At 38.3% G+C, this 24,330-nt stretch overlaps 1 protein-coding gene across 1 annotated transcript in view; it reads left to right on the top strand.

Moving 5' to 3' along the window:
* MACO1 (macoilin 1) overlaps nucleotides 1–23,924 on the top strand; it is a 29,337-nt gene extending 5,413 nt beyond the window's left edge. The window contains exons 2-11 of the mRNA XM_086764961.1: nucleotides 3,830–3,971; nucleotides 4,676–4,802; nucleotides 6,806–6,929; nucleotides 9,073–9,251; nucleotides 9,726–10,224; nucleotides 18,467–18,625; nucleotides 18,820–19,002; nucleotides 19,839–19,959; nucleotides 21,447–21,621; nucleotides 22,746–23,924. Of these exons, the coding sequence (XP_086621087.1) occupies nucleotides 3,830–3,971; nucleotides 4,676–4,802; nucleotides 6,806–6,929; nucleotides 9,073–9,251; nucleotides 9,726–10,224; nucleotides 18,467–18,625; nucleotides 18,820–19,002; nucleotides 19,839–19,959; nucleotides 21,447–21,621; nucleotides 22,746–22,948 (1,912 nt within the window). The 3' untranslated portion in view covers nucleotides 22,949–23,924. The remainder of the gene's footprint in view (nucleotides 1–3,829; nucleotides 3,972–4,675; nucleotides 4,803–6,805; nucleotides 6,930–9,072; nucleotides 9,252–9,725; nucleotides 10,225–18,466; nucleotides 18,626–18,819; nucleotides 19,003–19,838; nucleotides 19,960–21,446; nucleotides 21,622–22,745) is intronic.
* Nucleotides 23,925–24,330: the final 406 nt, after the last annotated feature.

Raw genomic sequence — 24,330 nt, 5'->3', positions numbered from 1 at the left:
ATTGGATAACCCAGATTTTAGGTATTTATCCCCAGCAATCTTCCCCACTATTGAGAAAAACCTCAGAATTACAGTTGGCATCGTGGAATGTATTTGAGCCTTTCTAATGTAAGGGCTGCAGAGGTTAGACAGCACTTCTGCCTAGTGAATATTATCTCTGAGTGAGGATATTGACGCAGCAGCTATCAAAACTGGAGAAATGTGTGGATGTGCCCAGAAAGATCAATGACTATCAGAGGTTCACAGACACCAAATGGCTGGTGCTGGATTCCGAAGGAGCACCGGCTGTCTTGTCGGAGGGGAGGCGCAGTGGGGATGGAGACTAGATAACAATAGAAACACGCTGAAGGGAAGAAGGGTGTCTGGAAGGAATCAAGGGATTGAAGAGCAAGGATGAAATAGAAGTGGCTAGCACAAAGCAGGGAAAAGGAGGAGGGCTATTGCTAAATTTTGTTAGTTTCACTCATGTAATCGTATTTGAACAGTCTGTCCTATGAAACAAAACAGCAGAAGAGTGATTAGCCTGTCCAAACGAGAGGTCCGTCAGCGTCTTTTTCTTTGGGGTTTAATTCTTGCTGGATGTTTTTCAGCTGTCACTAATGTAAGTGTTCACTGAAGAGGTGTCTGTTCACCAAGCACTTGTAAATTAAGTGATGAATTGTGTGCTTGCCAGGAACAGAAAATCTTGGTGTGCAGCATACTTTTATAGAAGAAGGGAAGCAGAGATTTGTGTTCCTTTCTTCCGCCTACAAAGACTCATTGCCATCTGCAGACTGCAGTGTGCTGCAAAGACACCCGAGCTGCTTGTAACGCAGCTGTGTGTGGAACTGTGGCGGCGTTGGAAGCTCAGCACCGTTTGTAAACCCGGCCCGTTTTGAGGGGAGAGCTGATGTCTTTGCGCTGCTACCAATATCAAGTTTTTAAAGCTGGGGTAGAGTGTTTAGTTATGGACTGCAGTCTCTGACTCTGCAATCCTGCGTGCTTTAGTGCGGAGGGCGGCTCCCTGATGTAAAAAGCAAACCAACCAACCCAAAACCCAAACAATTTATGGAGTTTAGTACCTTTAGAATGTTTTCTGTAAGCCTGTGTATGCATGCGGACTCATGCAGTTGAATACGTTTGTAGAATATATTACACAGCAGTGAACTTCGTGGCTGAGGTCAAGGTAAGTGGATGAAGTCTTTTATAAAAGGAAATAACTTTCTTACATCTTAGTCTTGTACTCGTTAAATTCTTAATTCCTTCTCAGTCCTTCAGATGACTGAGAAGTAGGCTCTTCAATATTTTTGGGCAAACCTTATTAGAAATGTTGTACTGTTACAGTTCCACTTTTAAAGGTGGTAAATGTCACCATGGCCTTCGGATTTATATTAATTTAATATTAGAAATCACTTTCATGGCTGTTTTACAGAAGTCTTCTTCAGCAAATGCTTTAACTTAGAGTGGCGCTTAGCAGTTGAAAAGCCATCAGTTCTGATAGCCCCAGTTTGCTAGGAAAAATGTGGTGCCTTTACAGATTTCAGTGTCAGAAAAACAAACAATAGCCATAACTCTAACCCAGGAAAAATTCCTACGCAACATACTGCTTTTCTGGCTGAACAGATAGAATAATGATTGCCTGGATGTGATGTCTTTGTATATTTTCTCAAATCTTAAGAGCTGCACATGCACAATTCAACAGCACGGTCAAAATGAGCACAGTGGTGACTGCGTGCCCAAATGTCTGTCACCTTTTATGTCTAACTATTCTCTGAAGGCAGCTGCTTTTTACAGGTTTCTGTTGAAGATTTAAACTTTAAATAAACAGGGAACAGCACATGTGCAAGCATATTCTGCCAGGTCAAATGTGTCCATTTAAGGTTTTTGGTGAGTTTTGGTTGGTTGGTTTTGGTTGTGGATTTTTTTTTTTTAATGCTTATGCTGCAGTTTCATTCTTCAGTAGCAGTTTTTTACTCAGTGGGTAGAAATGATTCTGTAAAAACTGAAGAAAAAAAAAAAAACCAAAAAAAAAAAAAAGCAGTACCATAACTTTTCCAAGTGTGTGTGTCATTAATTTTGTTTCTACTAAAGTGCCCCCTGTAGCCTTTCTATTTGCATTTTTTTTCAATTCCATTATGTTAAGCTCTAGATAGAGAATATTCAAAAAGGAGGATGGGGAAGGCTGAGGTGGGTTAAATGTAGGAATAGTTGCTTATTTGTGTCAGACTTCAAAATTTTTTCTATGAGGTCTCTATTTTGTTCTGATTTAAAGCATGTACTGGTGTACGCTGGAGAGCATTGATGTAGGCAGTTCCACTGGAACGATTTCTTTCAGGGGGTCGAGTCACAGTGAAAACCTTGGAACTGGATCTTTAGGGGAGAGCCTGATAACATGCAGTGAGAAGAGCTAAGCAAAAACTCTTCCACTGGGTGAAGCTGTAGGGCCAGGACAGTTGGTAAGGGTCATTTTCAGGCACGTGCAATTAACCTTTCACAAGAAATCAAAGTGTTTTCAGGTGGTTTGGAACTTGACCTCATGTGACAAGTAACATGAGTCACAATTGGACGAGTAGTTCAGTTGCATCAAACCTCCACTGGTACCTAACACTTTTCACAGAAGTTTTGTTTTGTATCTTCTCTGAAGCTCTGACTGACTTCCTAAAAAACCCCATGTCCGTGAACAGTGCAGAAACTTGACCCTACCTGGCACTGTGCACGCAAACTCTTGGCAACTTACCAGTAAACATTCCAGGGCAAAGTTCTGCTGGTTTTGTTGGCAGTAGGAGAGAGGAGAAAAAATAAGTTACTAAAACTACCCTTGATTTAAAAAAATAAAAATACATTTTTAAAACCCCACTTTTCTTACAACGCACTACAGTGCAAGGTAGTTACATTTTGGGGAACTACAGCAACGTGCTAGATCTGTGGATGCTGGGTTTTGGGGGAAAAGGGTTTTTACTTTCTCCTTTTTAGCAGAATGGATTGGGCTGATCCCTTAAGTGCTCCTGTGTGTGTTAGTTAAGCATGATCTCAAAATATTTTAAGCTCTGTAGCCAAGAAGAGGGTCATCAGTGGTTCAAAATGTAGGACTAAGAGTAAGAGAATGTGTCTTTGAAATTATTTAAAAAAGTGGAAGTTAGACTGTCTGCTCTCAAGTCTCATGTGCCTCCATTTTTCTGTTGTGAGGTTGGGGTTTTTCGTGTTTGGTTTTTTGGTTTGTTTTTTTTTTTTTTTGGTTGGTTGTTTTTTTTTTTAATGGATGCATTTACTTTAATGTGGATGTTTTCAAATATGACTGATAACTCAGTATCAAAACAGTCTTCCTAATTGCTTTAGTTATAGGCTTAAGATATATCTCAGTTTATTGGTGGTGTAGTTTTTCTGTGTTAAATGTGGAATTTGAGTGAACATCTGTAGTGCGTTGAGGAGAGGGAACATAGAAATTTCCAAGTACAGGAGTGCAAACTGGAAGAGAAGCATTTCAACTGTGGCAGCGTACCTGTTGGCAAGACTTCACTTTGTGAAAATACACTGCAAAGCTAAAGGAAGATTGTTGCTGAACGTCTTTTAGGAGCAGCGAGCCTTCTGTTTCTTTGCTGCTTCAAAATCAAATGAGTTGAATACCATTAACTTCATTAGACCTGGGCTGATTTTAATATAATAATAAAATTGGCTATTGTGTCAAATTGTTTTGGATGAAGTTTCCTTACCGGTGTTGTAGTTGTCTGTAGTTTTTATTCCTGAACTTTTAATTAGGAAAAAAAAAAAAAAACAGTCTCTCTGGATATACTGACCTGAAATTATCTTTTCTTTGTGTTTTGTTTGTTTGTTTGTTTGTTTTTTTTAACAGTACTTTTCTGTATCTGAAGTTCCTGGTAGTGTGGGCCCTAGTACTGTTGGCAGACTTTGTCCTGGAGTTCCGATTTGAGTATTTGTGGCCATTCTGGCTCTTCATCAGGAGTGTTTACGATTCCTTCCGATACCAGGGTTTGGTAAGTATGACACAAAATTATTGTCCCTCTGTAGGGAAATCCTGCAGTGTTTCAGGCCATATTTCATGTAATGAAACTAACTTAATGGTACTGATGATCATTTTCCCAAAAGGAGGAATTTTGAACTCGGCTCAGGTCTCTTCTCTCTGACTGCCTATTTTATCTGTGGCAAGTGAAAGCGAAACATATAGCTATCAGATTTTCACCATAGGAAAATATTGTTTGAATTCCTGAGTAAGTGAATTGGTTTAGATCCTCACATAACAGGGTTTTCTTTTTAAAAAAAAAAAAAAAATAAATAAAAAAAAAATGAAGCCCTTGGCTGTTTAGATATTTACAACTCTTTCAAAGAGTAGATGACACTGCTAGTTGTCTGGGTTTGTTGGTTTTTTTTTTCCAGAAAGAGAATAGAATAATGATAAATGAAAGTCTCCAAACAAAATATCAGGGAATAAATATAGCTGTGTGGAGACTTGTTGGAAGAGCGGATGGGCACAAATTCTCAAGTTGCACTCGTTCTCTCGTAGTTGGCTAAATTTCTGCTTTCCTTGGCTAGACTGCTCCAATTCTTAGCCCTGTTTATAAACAACACTAGTGTTTTTATGTTGAAATCATTGTAGTGGCACCTTTAGTAAACAAACTGGTAATATTTGCTGGAATAAACCAAAACACTCTTCTTTCCCCCCACCCCTCCTTTCTTTTAGGCCTTTTCAGTATTTTTTGTTTGTGTAGCATTCACATCAAATATAATCTGTCTGCTCTTCATACCAATACAATGGCTGTTTTTCGCTGCCAGCACGTATGTTTGGGTACAGTATGTCTGGCACACAGGTAGGTCGCTATTCTATATTTACAACTTGCTGATTTGAATATATATCTAACAGCTTTTGGTAACATGCAGAAACCCTCTTCTGTTTGTTACCACATTCGTTTTAATGCGGTTTTGTTATATATTGTGGTTTTTTGTTTGCTGTTTTTTTCTTTTTAACTTCTGTTAATATGCTGATTTGCACTTGATACGTGTCTGGGTGCATCTTGCAGTAATCATTAAAGCTTGACCAATGGAACTAAAGGTGTATAAACAGGAATTTCAGAGCAGGGAAAAAAAAAAATAAATTCCTGACTTGAAAACAGTTTTGCAGCAATTCAACAACTAGAGATCACGTATGAAAAGTTTGTGCAAGTCTTACATTCTTCCTACTACTCTATTAGTATGCTGTTAGTTTTGGATATTATCATAGTTCAAATTTCTTTAATAAAAAATTTTTTTAATAAATCCTTGGGTTCTAGGGTTTTGGGGCAGCATTGGAGTTGGGAGGAGGTGGCTTAGTTTGCATGAGCACTAGTACTTGACATAGGTTACATATATGTCTTTCCCCAATCAGAAAATTTTAGGAATAAACCTTCAATTTTATTTTTTTTTTTTTTTTTTTCTTTAGAGGTAATTTTTTTCTACCCAAGTCCTTGGGACTTGGGGCTTTTGTAATATTTCATGTTAGGCTTACCATCAGATCACAAGAAGTTGCAGGATAGCATGGATCATTTCTCAGCGTGCTGGTGAAGGCAGTCGTCTCTCTGACAAGTTAGTCATTTATAATAATGGCAATGTGGGAGCTAATGGAAGATACTGTGAACCAGTTGCTGCCCAATTTAAAATATGTAAAAAATCTGGAGTTATTTTTAGGATTATATTAAGATGTTAGTGTTCTCTGAAGTTGTTTTCAGAGCTGATGTTTAGAAACCCTAAAGGAAAAACCTGATGGGCCAATTTGAACTGTAGCTATTGAGCTTGTTTAATATTTTAAATCACTGCCACCTTAGATGAGCATTTAAAAGGAAGATTCCCTAAGTTTATGGGAACTTGTTTGGGGTTTTTTTGGTTTGGTTTTTTTGTTGTTTAGTTATGCTCTTTTTAGGTGGTATGTCTACCTAGCTGAAATGTTAAGTCCCTTTAAGCTGACAGTTTCTGCTATAGGTTTCTTAATTATACAGAGTGCAGCTATTCAAGAGAGACTGAAGTAGAGACCACAATCAATAACATCAGGGCCTCAGAATAATGGCTCTTTTCGTTTTAAATTTGAGACCTGTTTCCAAATCCGGACACAGTATCTTGATGTCAGTGTGTAATCAAGAACTTTGTTTATTTTTAAGAAGCTTGTGGCATGTAACTGGACTTGATTTCTGGACATTCACGGTGAAAAACACTGTGAATGCGTGTTTGATTGGCCAAGAGGATTAAGACCCCGGTTTTGCTTGGCTACTGTATTACATTCTCACAAGTAGTGCTGGAAAGAGAAATCAGTAAAGCGTCCCGAATGTTCCCCGGTGTAGAGTTTTGAGTCGCAGACTGTTGTCTGCATTACTGTGTATGGAGTAACCAGTACTGTGCTTGCTCACTCCTGTTTTCTCAGCTGATTTGCTCACTGCTGCTACTAAGATATACCTAACTTGGAGTGAAAAAGTAGTCCAAGCTTACCACTTCTGACTCAGACATCATAAGCTGTAATATTACCTCATCTTCGGCAGTTTCTTCCATTTGTGTTCCTTTTCTGTGTTGGGTTTTGTGCCAAGCTATTCCATTAGCTGTGCATCTGTTATTTTTCACTGATGCCTTATAAAAGTAATAAAGCAAGATGAAGAAACAAAAGTTTAGAGTTGGTTTAAAACAGAGACGTCCAGGGTACTTTATTCTGAAACAAATCCTCTTACAATTCCCTATTTATCTGTCTGAAAACTTGCTGTGACTTTTAGAATGTTTTAAAAATAACATTAAAATATTTGCTGCTTGTAAGCTGTTACTAAGGTGTTTATCTCTTTTTCTCTTCTCTCAACAGAGAGGGGTGTGTGCTTACCAACAGTATCGCTCTGGATACTTTTTGTTTATATTGAAGCAGCCATTAGATTTAAAGATTTAAAAAACTTTCATGTAGACCTTTGTCGTCCATTTGCAGCACACTGGTAAGTGGGGTTTTTTTTCCTCCTTTTCTTATCAACCTTTTTTCACCAGGGAAATGAATATTCAGGGCTTTTTATTTTGGTTTAGAGTTTGGCTGTTCGGTTCTCCCCTGACACATCTATCATTAAATATGCCACGAGGAACGTATGCTAAACGTTAACATCTCTGAAGATACAGTGCTTATGAGCTGTAGGGAATTTGTAGCATGGATATTCCTAGCATTTCTTGAAATTCTTGTCATCAGTTTACAAACTTTGCATTTACATAATGAATAGTTTCACTGATAATTTATACATCTCATTAGGAAAACTTCCTTTTTTTTCTGTAGCAAAGCACTCCTCTTTTTTTCCCTCCAATGAGAAGCATTCTCTTGAGCATCTGATTTCAGGAAGTAAATAAGCTTCAGGTTGAAAATCATGACAGGAAATAAAAATCAAACGCTACTTATTACACTACTTCTTTGGAAGTTATAAGAGTGACTTCAGGCAAAAGACTTAATTGCAGAGTATCCATATCTGGAAGAAATGCACTTTTATTCCGCAGCTTTTTAGTGTGGTATGCATTGATCAGGCTACATCTAAAATATGTCCTGCTTTTCCTGGAATAATTTGGTCCAGTTCCCTGTGATACAGTCTCTAATGAATTAGACATCTGTCATTTTAATTTATATTGTCTACATTGTGCAATAAATCCCTTAAACACTAATTAAATTCTATAATAGGTTACAAAAGCACTTTAGAAGCTGTCAAGAAAGGTCTGTCTCCAGCTGAATTGGATGCAAACGTTTTTGCCTGTCAGAGTTTTAGAACTGTAGGTACAGCTCGTTTTACATGGTATTACAGAAGAAGCATTGGCAGAGATAATGTCAGATCCATACGCAAATGATTCTTACATTAAAATGCAATTTGCACAGTGCTATTACTGAGCAAAGAATGAGAAGATCTTAATGGTTAATAGTCATCTGCATCTGAGTTTCCCCTGGTCTAGGGGGAACTTTTAAGCACCTTTAGTGCTTAAAATGCAGCTTCACTGTGCTTTGTTAAAATACTTGTCAAAGATAGATTTATTTTTACACAAGTATGTTTGCTCATTGATCAAGTATCGTTGTTAATAAATTGGCTAGGATGATTTGTTAGCATTCTGTGTTGGTGCAGTTGAATACGTCAATTCTGTGTGATAAAGATGATATACAAAAAACAGTTCTGAAGTTCTGTTACATCATTCTCATCAACAAATGGAACAGCAGAGTCTGGCTAGAAGTGAAATTCTTCATATCTTATCTGTCAGTAAGATAAGTGAAGAACCAAGTTTAGAGATTAGGTGTTTTTTGCTTACATCTTCAAGGCCAGCCTCCTGAACGAGGAGTTTCCAAAGGCTGGTTGTTGCCTGCAAAATGTCTTAGTTGTGGCCGTCCTCAACAGAGGCAGCTGATTATTGAGGCTTTACCTCCGGACTTGCTTCTAGCTGTACTCGGTGTGGGTGATGGCACTTGGGCTCACAGCCTTGGTCCCCCCGAGAAGTGCAGTAGCCCCAAAGCTGTTCTTGTGGCTTCTCCAGCTCTGTTTCTTGGCCTGTGCTGCGGTGAGAAGGTATTGCAAGGCCTATGCGGAGGTGGTATTTCGGAGAACCATTGTTTTGTCTTAGCTTTAAAGCGCGGTGGAAGAGAGATCTGCTCTTAATTTCTGAGTGCAAAGGGATGGGGCTAAGGATCAGTTTCTGCTTTCACTGTTCTGGCTGAATGTTGTTGATACATCTCCCAGTTTACTGTCTTATGTATTATTGCATGGCCCTTTAGGAACAAAACTTGGGAACTTCTGCTGTATTTGGCTTTTTTACCCTTAAAAGATGCGTAAATCCTGGTCTGGTGCTTGTCTAAAAGCTATCTTTGCTATGCATGGTGCAGTATCATTGTTGTAGTCCTTTAATCTGTGCTACAGTTAATTGCTGTCCATAATGAACCATAATTTTATCTTGATAAAGAGGTGCCTACGTTTTTGAACTGTAGCTTTGTTGTAGTACAGCAAAAAAAGTTTTATATATAATTTCCTATGAAAAGTTGTAATCCAGATGTATTCACAGCTATATAATTTGTTTAATTTGCTATTATGGTTACATTTTGAATAATAATGTTGCTTTTTTTCTTAGTATTGGCTACCCTGTTGTGACTTTGGGCTTTGGCTTTAAAAGTTACGTCAGCTACAAAATGCGTTTAAGAAAACAAAAAGAAGTGCAGAAAGAGAATGAGTTCTACATGCAGCTTCTCCAGCAAGCTCTGCCCCCAGAACAGCAGATGCTACAAAGGCAAGAAAGGGAGGCAGAGGAAGGCAAGTTATACTTAATATGTTTGCTATTATCTACTGTTTTTTTCTTAAAAGCCTGCTAAGGAAGAGCTTCTTTAGTCCATGTTGTTTTGATGAAAGTACAGTGAACTTAGAAACAGGAGCCAGAAATAAAATTATTTTGGCAGTGGTTAGTATGACAGTAGAAATGAATTATATCCTTTCTGTTTAGTTCTTTATTAGCAACTGCATTAATCTAGTCAGTTAGTGCTCTATGAGGCACTAGTATTTATTATTAAATCCCTTGGTTACCGTGTCCTGCCTGCAATGAGAAAAAAGTCGTAAAATATCATGTGACTTCTGATTTTCTTTTCTAAATACTCTAATAATGGTGGTTTTCTGCAGAAATTATTGATGTGTACTTAATGATTTTTCTTTGTATGTCACAGTATTGATTGATTTAATGAACTAAGTTTGGTTTTGTGTGTGTTTATTTATTTATTTATTTTGGTATTGCAGCAGCCAAAGGATTATCTGATATGGATTCCTCGATACTTTTGCAGCATAATGGAGGCATTCCAGCCAATAAAAAAATATCCACAACGTTGCCAGAACTAGAATATAGAGAAAAAGGGAAAGAAAAGGACAAGGATGCTAAGAAACACAACCTTGGAATAAATAACAATATTTTGCAACCTGTAGACTCTAAAATACAAGAAATTGAATATATGGAAAACCATATCAATAGTAAAAGATTAAATAATGATCTTGTAGGAAGTACAGAAAACCTCTTAAAAGAGGACTCATGCACTGCCTCATCCAAAAATTACAAAAATGTCAGCGGAGTTGTGAACTCCTCGCCTCGCAGTCACAGTGCAACTAATGGGAGCATCCCTTCCTCATCTACTAAAAATGAGAAAAAACAGAAGTGTGCTAGCAAGAGCCCAAGCACACATAAGGACTTAATGGAAAATTGTATTCCTAATAACCAGCTAAGCAAACCAGATGCACTGGTAAGGTAAGTTTGATCTGAGTGTTGTGTAACAGCCTGTCCTATCCTTCCTTCATTCCAGTCCATCAGTTCTTTATTCAGTGGGGTTTGATGGAGCCTAAACAGGTGTTTTGTCTTAGTTTTTTGTTTTGGTGGGGTTTGTTTGTTTTTTCCCCTTGAAATGTTTGCCTTTGTTTTACTCTTCAATTCACAAGTATAGATGTGAAGTGTCAGCTAGTGTGTAACCCCTTAAAGTGATAAGTTCAGATTCTTGTTCGTGTACCTGCTGCCTTAGCGGTTTAAGTACAGGTAGCAGGAATTTAATTTAGCTGCCCTGTAAATTACAAAAATTGCAAAAGTCAATCTTTATATATGCTTATCTGAAGTTTAAATAAAGATGTATTTATGAAATGCAGCTGAGTGCTTACAGCACATGAGTCCTGAGACATAGAATGGTGTCGTATGTTACCGGATCAAGTACTTAAGAAAGAGGTAGTGGGTAACTGTTGCGAATGGGGATGGAGGTAGGTCTAGAAGAAAACTATTGCACAATTTTGCACTTTGTGACCATTCCTGGATTACGTCTCCCTTTTTCCTTTTCTCATGTGCCGAACATTCTTTGGCCAACAAATCCTACTTGACTAACTGAATTGGCAGATCAGGTTCGCTTTCTTAGGTCCCTTTTGATAATTGGACTTTAGACTGTGGTCTGTCTCTGAGGATTTGTGCTATGTGAATACAATTACTTCAATGAAAATATTATTTTCTCCTCTGATAATCACTCTACCACAGACTGGCATCCCTCTACCAATTAAATATCCAGATTAGTTGATATCTAATGTCTGTAGAGAACTTGTGTGAAGCAAATCCTGCTCCTTGCAGGGGGGGTTGGACTAGATGACCTTTGAAGGTCCCTTCCAACCCTAACCATTCTATGATTCTATGATTCTAAGATTCTAAATGAGAAACCAGCTACTCAATATAAACTGATCAAATTCAGCCAAGATTAATGGGATGCAAGTGGCTTTGGCTTTAGCAAAGCTGCATCTAAATATGCATGTACGTGGCTGCTGTATTTGTATCTTGACAGTTTCAGATGGGCATCTCTATATTCTTTACATGGCTTATTTGCTCACTGAAGAAAAGAACAGGTCAGTTCAGCTTTGCTGCATTTCAAAATGTCACTCGTAAGTCCTGAGAAAAGAGAAGGGAAACACTTTGTAGAATGACCTGCCAGATTGAATTCTGTCCCACATACCTATGACGAGGAGTGAGATTTAAACCTCTTGTGTTTTAAGTGTTAAATCACACTTTGCAGTTTTTATGTGCTGTTCCTCAGATGCAAGTTTAGACCAAGGGGTCACTGTAATTGTCCAAAGGGGGTTTTCTGTTGCAGAAGTGAGTATACAATGAAGGAGACTGCCCTGACAGAATTCTAGCTCCTCTAATTCACTGGGTAGGGACGGAGTACACAATTAGTGTACTCTGAAAATGCCTTTGTGTAACGTAGCCTTACTCTGCCCTGAAAGTGAATTAAGCTACTTCAGTCTTTTGTTTGTCGAGTGTTTCTATGTGATGTGTGGGTGTGATGTGTCTGTTGTGCTACAAATTCATGTAGCTGCTTATTGTACGCTGATTTCCCTGTGCAGGCAAGCCAAGAGCGCTTCAAACACCAGCCTCCTGTGTGTTGCTGCTCAAGAGTTTTACAGCCGTGGATGACTGAAATCATTCACAAAATCTTGTTTCAATTCACATTGAGTACGTAACTCCTACACCAACAGAAGCATAAACTTACCTGACAAATTGGATGGGATGGGATGGAATGCACTTAAAATTTAAAATTTTTTTTTTTTTTAACTTGTCAGTTATCCTGTCCCTGGAGTGTAAGGCATTTGTTCATAATCTTTTCCACTTCCAGTAGTATTACTCATTCCTGTTCTTAAACTTTTAGTCTGTATCAGTGCTGTGCCCTGAAAAGGGCTGTGTGAAAGTCCTGCATTTGTGCCTGACTTTCAGACCAGATCTGCTCTGCTTCCAAATAAAGATGCTTTTTATAACCTCATCTCCAGCAGACTCACAGCAGGATGTCGAAGCCAAGCTGCTTTTCTGTTGTGTTCACAAATGATTTCTCTGAGCTGACTAACAAGTATTAAATGTAAAGTATGCCTTATGACTGCTAGGGACTCCGGATTAACAGGGAGACAGTAAAGATTGGGGTTTTTTGAGAACAAGACAGTCTAGTGTGCTTGTTAATGTTTTCTCTTAAATACTTGTTGTGACATTTGTATCTGAAAGGGTACTGCTAATTAATTTAAGTTTATATATACATATATTACTGTTATTTGAAACAGTAAGTTTTTATTTTTGATCTGTCTGGTAAATGGTTAGTGTGTGTGTGTTTAGTTTTCTGGAGAAGTTGCTGATCCCCATCTGTAGCTATTTCAGTGAGTATTATGTTATTGTCATCTTGATAGCTAGAGCAGAGGGATTCAAGAGGGTCTGTCCCTTCTGATCAGCCTTAAAAGTAATCTCTTAGGTTTTTTTGTTCATACAATCGAAATGGATATCTGCTTCTGATGGATGCTGAAATCTGCTGTTTGTTTGTCAAGCACTTAACCGAATCTCTGCGATCTGAGCTGCTTATTTCCCAGCACTGTGGTAATTGGGCTGATGGAGGGAGACATTTGGTATTCAGCAGGGGGATAAGCGTGGTATCCCTTTACACTTAATATTGTTTGTCAGTAGGTACAGAGCGGCTTGACTTCTCGTTACTGCTTCTCTGTTACTTCTGAGGTGCAGCAGGTTTTGTTCATGCTTTAGGGGCTCAGTGTATGGAAGCAAGTCCAAGCTGTAATTGCTGCAGAATTTATTTTATTTTATTGCATATTACATAGTAATAACCATGTCCTGCCTCTAGCTATTTGCACCCTTTAAAAAAAAAAACCAAACCAACAAAAAAAAAACCCAAACAAACCAAATTGGAAGAACCCCAAACAAACAAACAAACAAAAAACCCCAAAAAACTAAAAATCACACACAAAAAAAAACCTGGTAGTGCAGCTTGGCAAAAATGTGTGTATCCGTAGAGGTCTTGCCTTTGGCACATGAGGTGTTGAAACAAGCTGTCTCATGTACTAATTATTGTTAGAGATAACTGTGACATCTTCTGGCAGTTGGACCAAGAAAAATGTTTGTGAAGCAAGGGCTGGCCTACCACGTCTCGTTTTGCTTTCCTAAAATGTGATGTTACCTGCAGAGACAGACTTGAAGGTTTTAGTGTAAAATTCTGTCCATTTGATGCTAATTATTGTACATAGTCTGTGGCACCGTTAATGTCCTAACAGTGATTGCAGCTTCTTCCTTATCCCCCCTGCCTAAAGTGGCATTAGCAGACCAGAAGGCTTTCTGCTGTCAGCTGCCGTGGGGGAGATGGTCAGTGTTCCATGCAATGTGATGGGAGGGAAGGGAAAGTACAGAATAGAAAAGCAAAAGAATTGGGAATGTAAATTAGAAATCTGAAAGACCATCCTTCTAGTAAACCATTTTCAAGCCCCTGTGAACATTGTGCTTGGACTGCTCAGGAACAGAATAACCTTTTGAAATGCCAGCTGCTTATATCGATTCTGTGTAGGAGAAAAATAAGTAACTCTGCTTTCTCTCTGTGGATTACTGTCTTTTTGGTAATGAAAAATGCTCTGAAGAACTGCTAGTAACAGCATATTAGTTACAGCAGGAGAACCCCAGTGCTGCGCGACCACGCTGGCTACTTCAGAGAATCAGGTTCTCTGCAGCAGATGCTTTATGCCAACAGATTGGGCCAGAACAGAACAAGGGAAAAAATGAATCTCTTAGAAAAGCATCTTTTAAAACTTTAATTTTTATATAAATTATGTTTAATTTGTGTGCAATTGCCAGGTGGTTGTGGATTTGCATTAACTGAGCAAGATAAGCAACAAGGCCACGTTATTCACCAGTTATCAATGCTTAGGAGAGTTAAGCTGAACTGAGTTGCCTTTCAGTTGATCCGTCGATCTTCCCAGAAGCACTTGGAAAAATACTCAGTCTTGGAGGTGATTACAGATAAATTCTCTTCATCAGTGAGATCAGGGATGATATGTGGTAGTGCTGAAAAAAGAAAACGGGTAAATCTGCATTCATAGTAATGACAAAGCAAAACAAATTGGCCTTGGTTGTATAAACAGCACAATGTAATAATCTGCAACTAAATCCCTTATTTTAAAAATAATTGTGTGTCAAAGTGACTTGTAGTTTGTGCAGCAATAGAGAAAAGTATCTTCTAGAACTCAAGTTTTCTTCACTCCTCTTTGTAAATAACTTTTCCAATAAGCATGGAAATAAGAGACTTAAGCAGAAAATGAAATGGTAGAAAAAGTAATAACTTCTTAAAAGTGCTGTCTTATTGGGTCATTTATCATTGCAACCGGAGTGCGAACTGTTACAGAGGGGAGGAGGGAGAACTCCACGCGCTAGTCTGGGCTCATAGCAGCGAAGCTTTCTTTTATGACATTGTATTGGTCTACCTTGATGATGTGCTTTCATTTTAGAAACGGGGCAACAGAAAGGGTGTTTTTAGTCTCCGTGTATGTCTGTGTAAATGATGGATGACCTCTGTCTGTACACAGAGAAGAGCTTTGACGTGCCGCAGGAGGGACTGGACTTTATAAGATGGCTAAGAACATGGTTACACACTAGAGAGTGCAAGGAGTAGGTTTTGAGGGGAAACGAACTTCGTGTCTTTTTTTTTTTTTTTTAATGAAGTCATGTCTCTAGCTGATTGTGGCAGGTCTGGGAGAGAAACCATATAGGAAATATTTGGTCCTTGCATTATGATGGGCTAATAGCTTCCTAACTCATTTTAGATGGTAAGGAGCATTTATTTGCTCTATAACTTGCAGAAAACATTTGCTCTGGTGTTTAAAGCTATAGCAAAAACTATAGCATAATGAAAAGGTGTAATTAAAATCTGGTAAAATCTTACTTTAAAACTGCTTTCTAAACAAGTCCATCAGCAGATAAATTTCCAATGGTTTTGTCTCCATTGATTTGAAAGAGATTAATTTTCTCTACTAATTCTCTTCTGCTGCTTTGGAATTACACTGCAGTAGCTGGTCACTCACTACGTGCAGATTGGTCACGTTTTACATGCGTTATTCCGTCTTTCGACGGTTTAAGTTAGGTCATCTGTACTGACAGGAGCGATTGTTTCATAACAGAATAAAAACTCTTAACTGCATGGTGGTCTGAAAAATTCAGATGTGTAGAAGTACTGGAATCCTTTGGTTGGAGTAAGTCGAAGCGGTTCAGTTGCCACGCTTGCACTCCTGAGCCTACTGTGAGCTCACTTGTGGTGGCCAGTAAATCAGACGGTCTTTGAGTTTTAATGGACAGACAGGTATATAGTTCCCACTTTGCACCTGCTAGCAGTTTCTAAGAAAAAGAAACTCCTCCCTGCAGCGTGGTGAATGAAGGGTTACAGGTGAACGACACCAGCTGCTCATAGGCAGTAACATTCTGCCAGTACGTGCTCTGCGTTGGATGTGTTTTAGCGGTGTGGCTACTGGTTTTTCATAAGCAATGGAAGCACCTAGAATTTGGTCATTTCTTGTGGAGTTTAATCCTGACTTTTGTGATTTACAGTGAAAGCCATAATGAATGGCAAGTCGGTCTCAATTTCCTGTAAAAATTACCCCAAGTCCCCTGTGGTCCTTCAGAGTGAAAAGAAAAATATTTGGCACTTGGAGCATGCTTGAAAAGTTAAGGCAGAAGGGACATCGGTGAGGCTTTGGCTCTGTGTTCAGGCAGGATTTGAGTGGTGTATCATGAGTGTGATCACTCCCTGATCCTGATTCTCACAAATTTTATGTATGTCGTTCTGCTTGGACACTTTCACTTAGGCTGAGTGAAAATGAAGGCTGTGGCTTGCAGCCTCGTGTGTCTCCTCCTGGTCACGTTTGCGCGCACTCTACAGATCACGCAGGTTTCGTCTTTCTTTACAGCAGAGTCTGGACCAGCCCCACGAGCGCTGCCGGTACAGAGGCCTCACTGAAACCGGCAGGAATGCCATGAACCAGATGGCTTAAGAAGTTTGAACTAATGTCAGTACTCTGCCAGAAATACAAATCAGCTTGTCCTGTGCCAGCACCTCTGATTTATTCAGCCTTTGCCTGATCAGTGCTTCTTTTCCTAGAATACTAGATACCCCAAATAAATCCTGGTATATCTTATTTGATAAGTTTGACATAGTCCTAGTTGTAGGGAAAAGGCTATTTACAGCTGTCTTATTTCACTGTTAACACTTTATTGTTGAGATGTGTGTTGAAATTATTTATGGATACCTCTGAATATGAAATGTGTGTGATTTATATGCATTTCTGCACGTTGTCCTACCAACCATTTTTTCACCTCTTTATGAAACCTATATTACAACCAGTCAGCTGTTGGCAGACAAGTCTGTTAATGCTTTCTACGACATCTTACTCTCTTCAATTAATAATTTTGCTCCTTCTATTAATGCTCAGTTACTGCTTATTGAAGATGAAATTGAACACCCGACGATTGTCCAGCTCTATCACTTAACATAGTAAACACTATGAAAATGCATACCTCATAATGTCTGCTGATGAGTGTTCCATTTTTGGTTCGTGTGCTATTATGGTTCTGTGGTTGAATGAATATTTGGTTAGACCTGCAAATTCTTTTCATCCTACAATAGAGTACAAGATGTTGAAATGATTTGTGGTCTTCAATATGAAATGAGTGTTTGCTTTGTACCGTTAGTATTTCCCTACTAAGTTTGTTTTCTTGTGTTTTGGGATTTTTTTTTCATTTTTAAAGGTATACTTGACCACAATTTATACTATATTAAAATGAATTCATCTTCCTAGTAGGGCAGTTCAGGTGTAACTAGAAAGACAGCTTAGGACAGCTGTAGAAAGTGAGATCGGAGCGTTTGTGTTATGAGCGTATTACAGACCACACTGCTTTATAGGCTGTTTCTTGCTGTTAATTCACCCAGTACACCTCTTTGCAGTTTCAGCCTTTACAGATGTACTTTTATGAATTTCCTTAAGTTTGATGATTCCACGTTTAACCTCTTGATTCATTCACACAGGGTGTTCTTACGCCTCGTATCATTACATCTCTGACTAGCATTTTAGGTTGAGATTTTCCTGCACTGAAGCCCAAAAGATCTAAGTGTTTTCTTTATGAGGACACAAAGCTGTAAGCATTCACCTGCACTAGTGAATATCAATAAAGGCAGTTCGTTTTGGCTTTTGTGACTATTTTTCCTCAAGTCTTAATGTTCGACTGCTACTAATTCTGTATGGAACTTTAGGAAATAAAAATATCTTCTTTATGTACATTTAAAAACTTTTAAATCAATGACTGATTGAGCAAATGAGGATTATGTGTGAACGACTTGAGAAGCATATTTGCTTTAAATAAGTATGCAACACAGTGCTCATAAAAATGGTTGATTATTCACCTGTGATGTGTTTTATTCTAAGAATCGGTAATCTTTTGAAAATGTGGGGAAAAAGTTAAGGCAAGCTAGAGACCTCTTTTTAGAAACTTGTGGTTTGTTTAACCAATTTTTTTGGTAAATATTTTAATTAATAAGCTTGCATGAGTCTTCAAGAACTTTTCTAAAGCTACAGTTAAGTGTGTAGCAGATGGTGTCTGGTCAGGAGCAATTAAAAGTAAATTTACTGACTCTTGAACTGTGGATGACTTAACACGCACTCTAGTCAACATGCACATCATGTACTTCAGGGGAAGGAAAAAAAAAACCCAAACATTTAGGTGAGAATTCAGCAGTATGCTCCATAGCTCAGCTAAAACTATCAAATGAAACTCATAATTTGTTGAGAAAAGTAAAATTCGTTCATATGTGCAGCTGTCCTTGTTTACAACTTCTCAGGCTTACCCATTTCACTTCTGCTTGAAGAGGAGAAATGTAATTCCATGGGACTTGTTTTACAACTGGAGGAAAACAAAATTCCTGGGGGAGGTTATGAAGTGTGTGTGTAGCTATACATAGAGCTATCTATGTATAGTTACAGAAAAAGTTACTCTTATTTAGCAAGGATAGACATCATTTCTGAGAGTTCAGTTTTTTAAGACTCAAGGGTTTGGGAGGGTGGCAGATGGTATGGTGATTACTCTGCTTATTTTTATATAATGTGCTTGAACCTTTGGGTAATGGGGAAATAAAGTTGAAACTGTCTTTTAAAATTGTTTTTCTTAGGTTGGAACAAGATATTAAAAAGTTAAAGGCTGACCTGCAAGCAAGCAGGCAGATCGAACAGGAGCTACGTAGTCAGATCAGTTCTCTGACTAACACAGAGCGGGGAATTCGATCTGAAATCGGGCAGCTCCGTCAAGAAAACGAACTGCTTCAGAACAAGTACGTGTTTCTACATAGCTGTGTAAATCAGTTGCTGATGGCTGTGATCTGGTAAAGGGGAAGTACTATGTAAAGATTCTACAAAATCTGAGGCACTTGTCTGCAAATCCAGCAAGACTCATTTGGGACCATTGATGGCAATTATTTTTAGTAAGTAAAATCCTCCATTAAATCCTATACCTGTTACCTTTCAGATTGCACAATGCTGTACAAATGAAACAAAAAGACAAACAAATGATCAGCCAGTTGGAGAAGAAACTAAAGGCAGAGCAGGAGGCACGAGCCTTTGTAGAAAAACAATTAATGGAAGAAAAGAAAAGAAAGAAGTTGGAAGAAGCAACTGCTGCACGTGCTGTTGCATTTGCTGCTGCTACAAGGTACTTTCTTCTACCCCAGAAGCAAGCTCAGCTCCAGAAAAGTACTGAAATGTAGCTGTTGCTACTGAGATGTGTTTTGGGGGGATTTGGGGAGGCATTTTTCACTCTTCTCTACATAAAGCAGTAGTCTGTATTGGATTTATTGGTTTTTTATTCAAAAGCTCTATTTGTGTTAAGAGGTTTATTTGTGGTAAGGCAGTGGGAGGACTGGGAGATCTCCTTCCATGGAGCTGAGTCTCAGTACTCATATATGTTACATTTACTGGGTGTAAAGGATGAATATGCTCTAAATTATCTGCTGTACCTTGGTTGTCGTAACAGAGAGATGTTGTACCCTGGGTGGGTCAGTCTGCTTTAAAAAAAGGAACATCCCCTTTCATGTGGGGACTGTGAATCAAGGATTTATGCAATGACATTGGCCAGAATACTCTCCTGATCTCACATCTTGAAAGTTTTCTCCTCTGGCCAGTGACTACCGGTGCTCAGCAGAGTGGTGTTCCAGTAGTAACAGGTGTATAAATGGGAAGTTTTTCAAGATGAAAAAATGGCAGTAGTGTGGTTTACTTTGATCTGCAGTGCTCCAAATGACTAAAAATTATTTCTACTCTTCTATTCTCCATATTTCATAAATATTCTAAATTTCCTAATACTTGAAGCATAACATTGGGTAACTTTTTGCATTGTTGCTGTAAGGGAAATTCTCTTCCTGAGAAGAACAAAGTTAGCTTCCTTTTTTTATCTTTCAATATTTATATTAATTTTCATGTTGTAAACAGCTTAGGGTTGACAGTCTCATTCTTATTTCACCATCTTGTCTTTTAATGCTTTTTCTGCAGAGGAGAATGTACTGAAACTTTACGAAATCGTATCAGAGAGCTGGAGACAGAGTGCAAGAAGCTAACAATTGACATAAAGCTGAAAGAAGATCAGATACGAGAACTAGAAATGAAAGTTCAGGTAATGACAAAGTGCCAAGGGCTTAGATCAGCATCACAGGGAGTGCTTTCAGCCCTCTGAAACTGGTGGATCTACATAAGAGGCAATCCACACCTCCAAGAATTATGCTCTTCAGATGTCTTGCATGTCTTGCATCAGGCTTTGTAAGAATGTGGGTATGAGAAAGGTTAATAGTCTCAGCTCCACACGATTCAATTATTTAAGTTATTAGAACTTTTTTCCCTCAACCAATGGTCTGAGTAGACTGAGAATATAATCCCTTCAACAACATTTTTTGTCTAATGTGAGGAGCTTATTGCCAGTCTGTATCATTATAAACTTGACTGCTAGTAAGTAAGATTGCATACTCAATGCAATTTTAATCACTGGCCAGACCTTTTTTTGAAAGTGCTTGAATATTGAAACTACATTGTGGTAGACTTGTAGCAGACACATTGTCTGGCATGTTAGAGTTTAAGAGCTCAAATGTGTGAGTTGAAGTTGACCTTATTCCTTTAAAATGTCTGTTCCTAAAGATGTACTCGGACTGTCAACTGACAATTTGCATGAACATGTGTTTTTAATGTCTTGTGGTTTTTTTAGACACTCTTCAAAATCCACCTGGTGTTATTGTGAACTTGTTTCCAAATAACACATGCAGCCTTGTTCCTGAGTTTACAAAAACCTTGAAAACAAGTGTGGTTTACCCATGGAGAATATAAGCATGGCTTCCAAATAATTAAAACTGGCTATAATCTAGCTTTTTAATTTTATTACCATCTTCAAACTCTTAGAGAAGGTTTTTGTTACAGACATTAATATTTCCCCCATTGTATTATTGTTCCTTCATTTGAAAGTATAGAACTATTTTTTTATATACTATTTCTTTTTTTCTTAGTCAAAATATTAATGCATACATCCCAGCCATGAGGTGCATGTCTCTTACGTGCAGAATACTTGCTGCTCCTTGCCTTTTCTGAATTTCTGAATTTGCAGCACAGTTAGGTCCAACGCAAGGAGGTATTGTGAGATAAAGAAATCCCTCTCATCAGCCAATTGAAATAGCTTGAAATGCTCATTTAATATCACTTTAAACTGTCTAGTGAGATGTCAGTCCCCATTCTAGCCATTTTGCTTGTGGGAAGTGTTTTCATATTCCACAGCCTGGCTAAGAGGACTGTGCGGCTGCTTAGCTGGCACTGGGAAGTGCTGAGGAGGATTTCTGGGTGGAGGGTCGCGATACGGCTGGTAGAGGGCTGAGAAGCAGAGTAAATGGTTCTTGCTCACTGCGCTGTAATTATGCATTGTACAATATGGCTTTAATCACTTGTATGATGGTTGTGTATAATTACTGGAGGTAATATTACAGTGTCCTTAATTAACCATCATTTTAATTTTACTGTATTAATACCAGGCCCAGTGGTGTGCTGTGGGGAAGAGAAAGACTTCTCAGTTTATCTCATGTGTAAAGTCGATAAGAATGACATTTGTCCTAATTACTCCTACAGGAACTGCGGAAGTACAAGGAAAATGAGAAGGATACGGAGGTGTTAATGTCAGCACTTTCAGCCATGCAGGATAAAACACAGCACTTAGAGAACAGCCTGAGTGCAGAGACAAGAATCAAGCTTGATCTGTTCTCTGCATTAGGAGATGCAAAACGGCAGCTTGAGATAGCCCAAGGTAATATGGGATAGTTTAATTCAACACGTGACCGAGAGACTGAAAATATGACAGAAAGAACAGCCTACCTTTTTAGTTAGACATGGGCTACAGTCTCCATGCAGCATTTCACCTTCCAGTGGGTTTTTGTCTTTCACAGCTTCGTGAATGTGAGCCTAAGCAATCCAGCTGATCAGGTCACCTAATTTCCCTAAGCTATTGAACTGAAAACAGTAAACATCAGGATGGGCATTTAAGTTAATTTATTATTATTTCCTACATTTTTAGAAACCATTTACCTTAAAGCTCAAACTTATTTTAAAGAGTTAAAAGATAAAATAATAGTTGCTATCCATTAAGCCCCTGTCCTTGAATCCTAATAATATTTTGATACTTGTGAAGTAAATACAACCTAAATGTCCGGTGGGGGAAATAACCCAACCTGTTTTAAGCTTCGCACCGGTGAGGTAGGCGTGAACGCTTGTGTCCGTGCTGTTGCAGCCACCAGAGGGAGCATGAAGCCGGCAGAAACCCCTGCCCAGCCTGCCCTTGTTCACCTGGGAAACCATGAAGCGACATTAAATAACCTTTTGATTTCCTCCGTGTTTAATTTCCTTGCAAAAGTTTGTTTGGTTGCAGGAAAACTTTATGAGAGTGAGAAATTTTTTTGTTTCATTGGTGTTTCTCTCTACATAGTTTCATAAATTGCTGTAGTGATCTTGTGAGTGTGCACAAAGGGAGCTCAGAAAAATGGTGAGGACAGAACAGTTTTGAAAATAAGCAAGCAACACATCTGATAAGCAAACACTTGTGCTCCTATGAGGTGCTTGTGAAATGTGAAAGGAAAAGTGCAGAAAAAGGTTGAGTTATAGAAATAATCTTCTGGTATGGTGCAGCTGTGAATCGAAACAATGCAAAATCTAATGGCAGTGCTATGTCTAGTTGTGTTACGTGGTAACTAGAGGTAACTGGAGATTCGTTTGTCAACGCAAACCAGGAGTTACCCAAGTTGTGCTTCTTCCGGTGGCATATTAGAGCGCTGAATGTCTTCTGGGTGTTTTTCTTTAACAACTCTTATCGTTGAACAGTTTGTGGGAAGTGAAAACATGCTGCTGGTTCTAAGTGATGTTATTTGCTGTTTTCAGGGCAAATCATTCAAAAAGATCAGGAAATCAAGGACCTAAAACAGAAGATTGCAGAAGTTATGGCAGTAATGCCCAGCATAACATACACTGCAGCCACCAGCACTCTGAGTCCTGTTTCCCCACATTACTCTTCCAAATTTGTGGAGACCAGCCCTTCTGGACTTGATCCCAATGCTTCTGTTTATCAGCCCTTGAAGAAATGAATGCCAATTTTCTTTTTGCCCAGTAATTTTGTCATGCTGAAGGCATCACACAGGAGTGTCTCTTGCAGTCAAGATGAAATTGTATTGTGTGAGACTGTATTTGTTGTCATTTAAAACAGGATAAAAGAACATCTGGATTGACTAGAACTGCCCATCAGTTTTTCTTGTAAATTTTTAGAAAACCTCACAGAACTTTGCAATTTATTTTCCTTGGCCAATGCATTAAAAACAATTCTTGGTTTTCAAGTAGCCAATTCTGCCTTTTTATGTACTCTTGCATGGTTTCCTCTTGAAAAATACAGGGCTTTGCCTGATTTTGAACCCTTTCTTTTCTTTTTTTTTTTTTAATAATCAAGTTGAATTCACAGATTCATTGAGAAATAGCGAGGAAAAACCTTTTGTTTTTACAGTGAAAGGGTTAAATAATCTAACAAAGCTTTGATTTATAGATGTATTAAATACAAATATGTGATGTTGCAGAAGATAATTTGATTACCCCTCAAAGGACCAAACAAATTTCAAGGGCGTTGTTTAAGGGAAAGAATAAGAGAATAGATGATGATGTGACAGTGGTTGTTGTGTGAAATATTTATATTCCCATTGGTGTTTTTAGTCATTGAGAATTGCTAACAGTCTTGTTCACAGTGCCTTGGGAAAAGACATTTCAAGAGGAAACTTGATAGTTTAAACTATTTTTTCCCCCTTCACTGTCATCTAGCTTTATATATCAAGCTCATTACAGAGTCTACTGCAAATTGTACATGGTAATTTGGATGTTCATTATAAACCAAGGTTACATCTTCTGTTTATTTTGATATAAACTCAGCAGTGTTCTGTAACTTGCCTTGATTATACTGCATCGTGGAAGGTGCAATATGACTACAGGAAGCGTTATTGTGAAGGCGGAACTGTGCAATGTACTGTATACAAGAGACTGTAAAGCTGGCTAATAAAAGCTGCAGTTCTGGGGTTTTTTTTTATTTTATTCAACTGTGATTTACACTTTATAATCACCTTGTGTTTGACACTTTAAATGGAGCTGAATGTTTTTCACCTGTTGTGCCAAGGAGTTTTAAAGGAGTTTTAAAGAAAACTCATAAATTGCACAAAGGTTTACGTTAAAATGTATGTTATACATTGATAGAAAGTGTTTGCACTGGCAACTTCTGAAGTGTTTCAGATTTTTTGAGGGTGAGGATTGGAGGGGTGGGAAGCAAAATTGTATTGGAAACTAGCAGTATTACAAACCCAACGTTATGATTTTGCAAACATGCAGTGGACTCTGAAAGACAAAGTTCTTCTTAAAAGAAAATATTTTTTTTTAAAAAGTTTCATGTTAATTGGCATGTATGCCTCATTAAAAAAAAATTAAGTAGGACAGG

Source organism: Chlamydotis macqueenii, chromosome 22 (genome assembly GCF_036417535.1).
Source record: "Chlamydotis macqueenii isolate bChlMac1 chromosome 22, bChlMac1.mat, whole genome shotgun sequence".
NCBI lineage: Eukaryota > Metazoa > Chordata > Aves > Otidiformes > Otididae > Chlamydotis > Chlamydotis macqueenii.
This window is presented reverse-complemented; position numbering and strand designations above follow the sequence as displayed.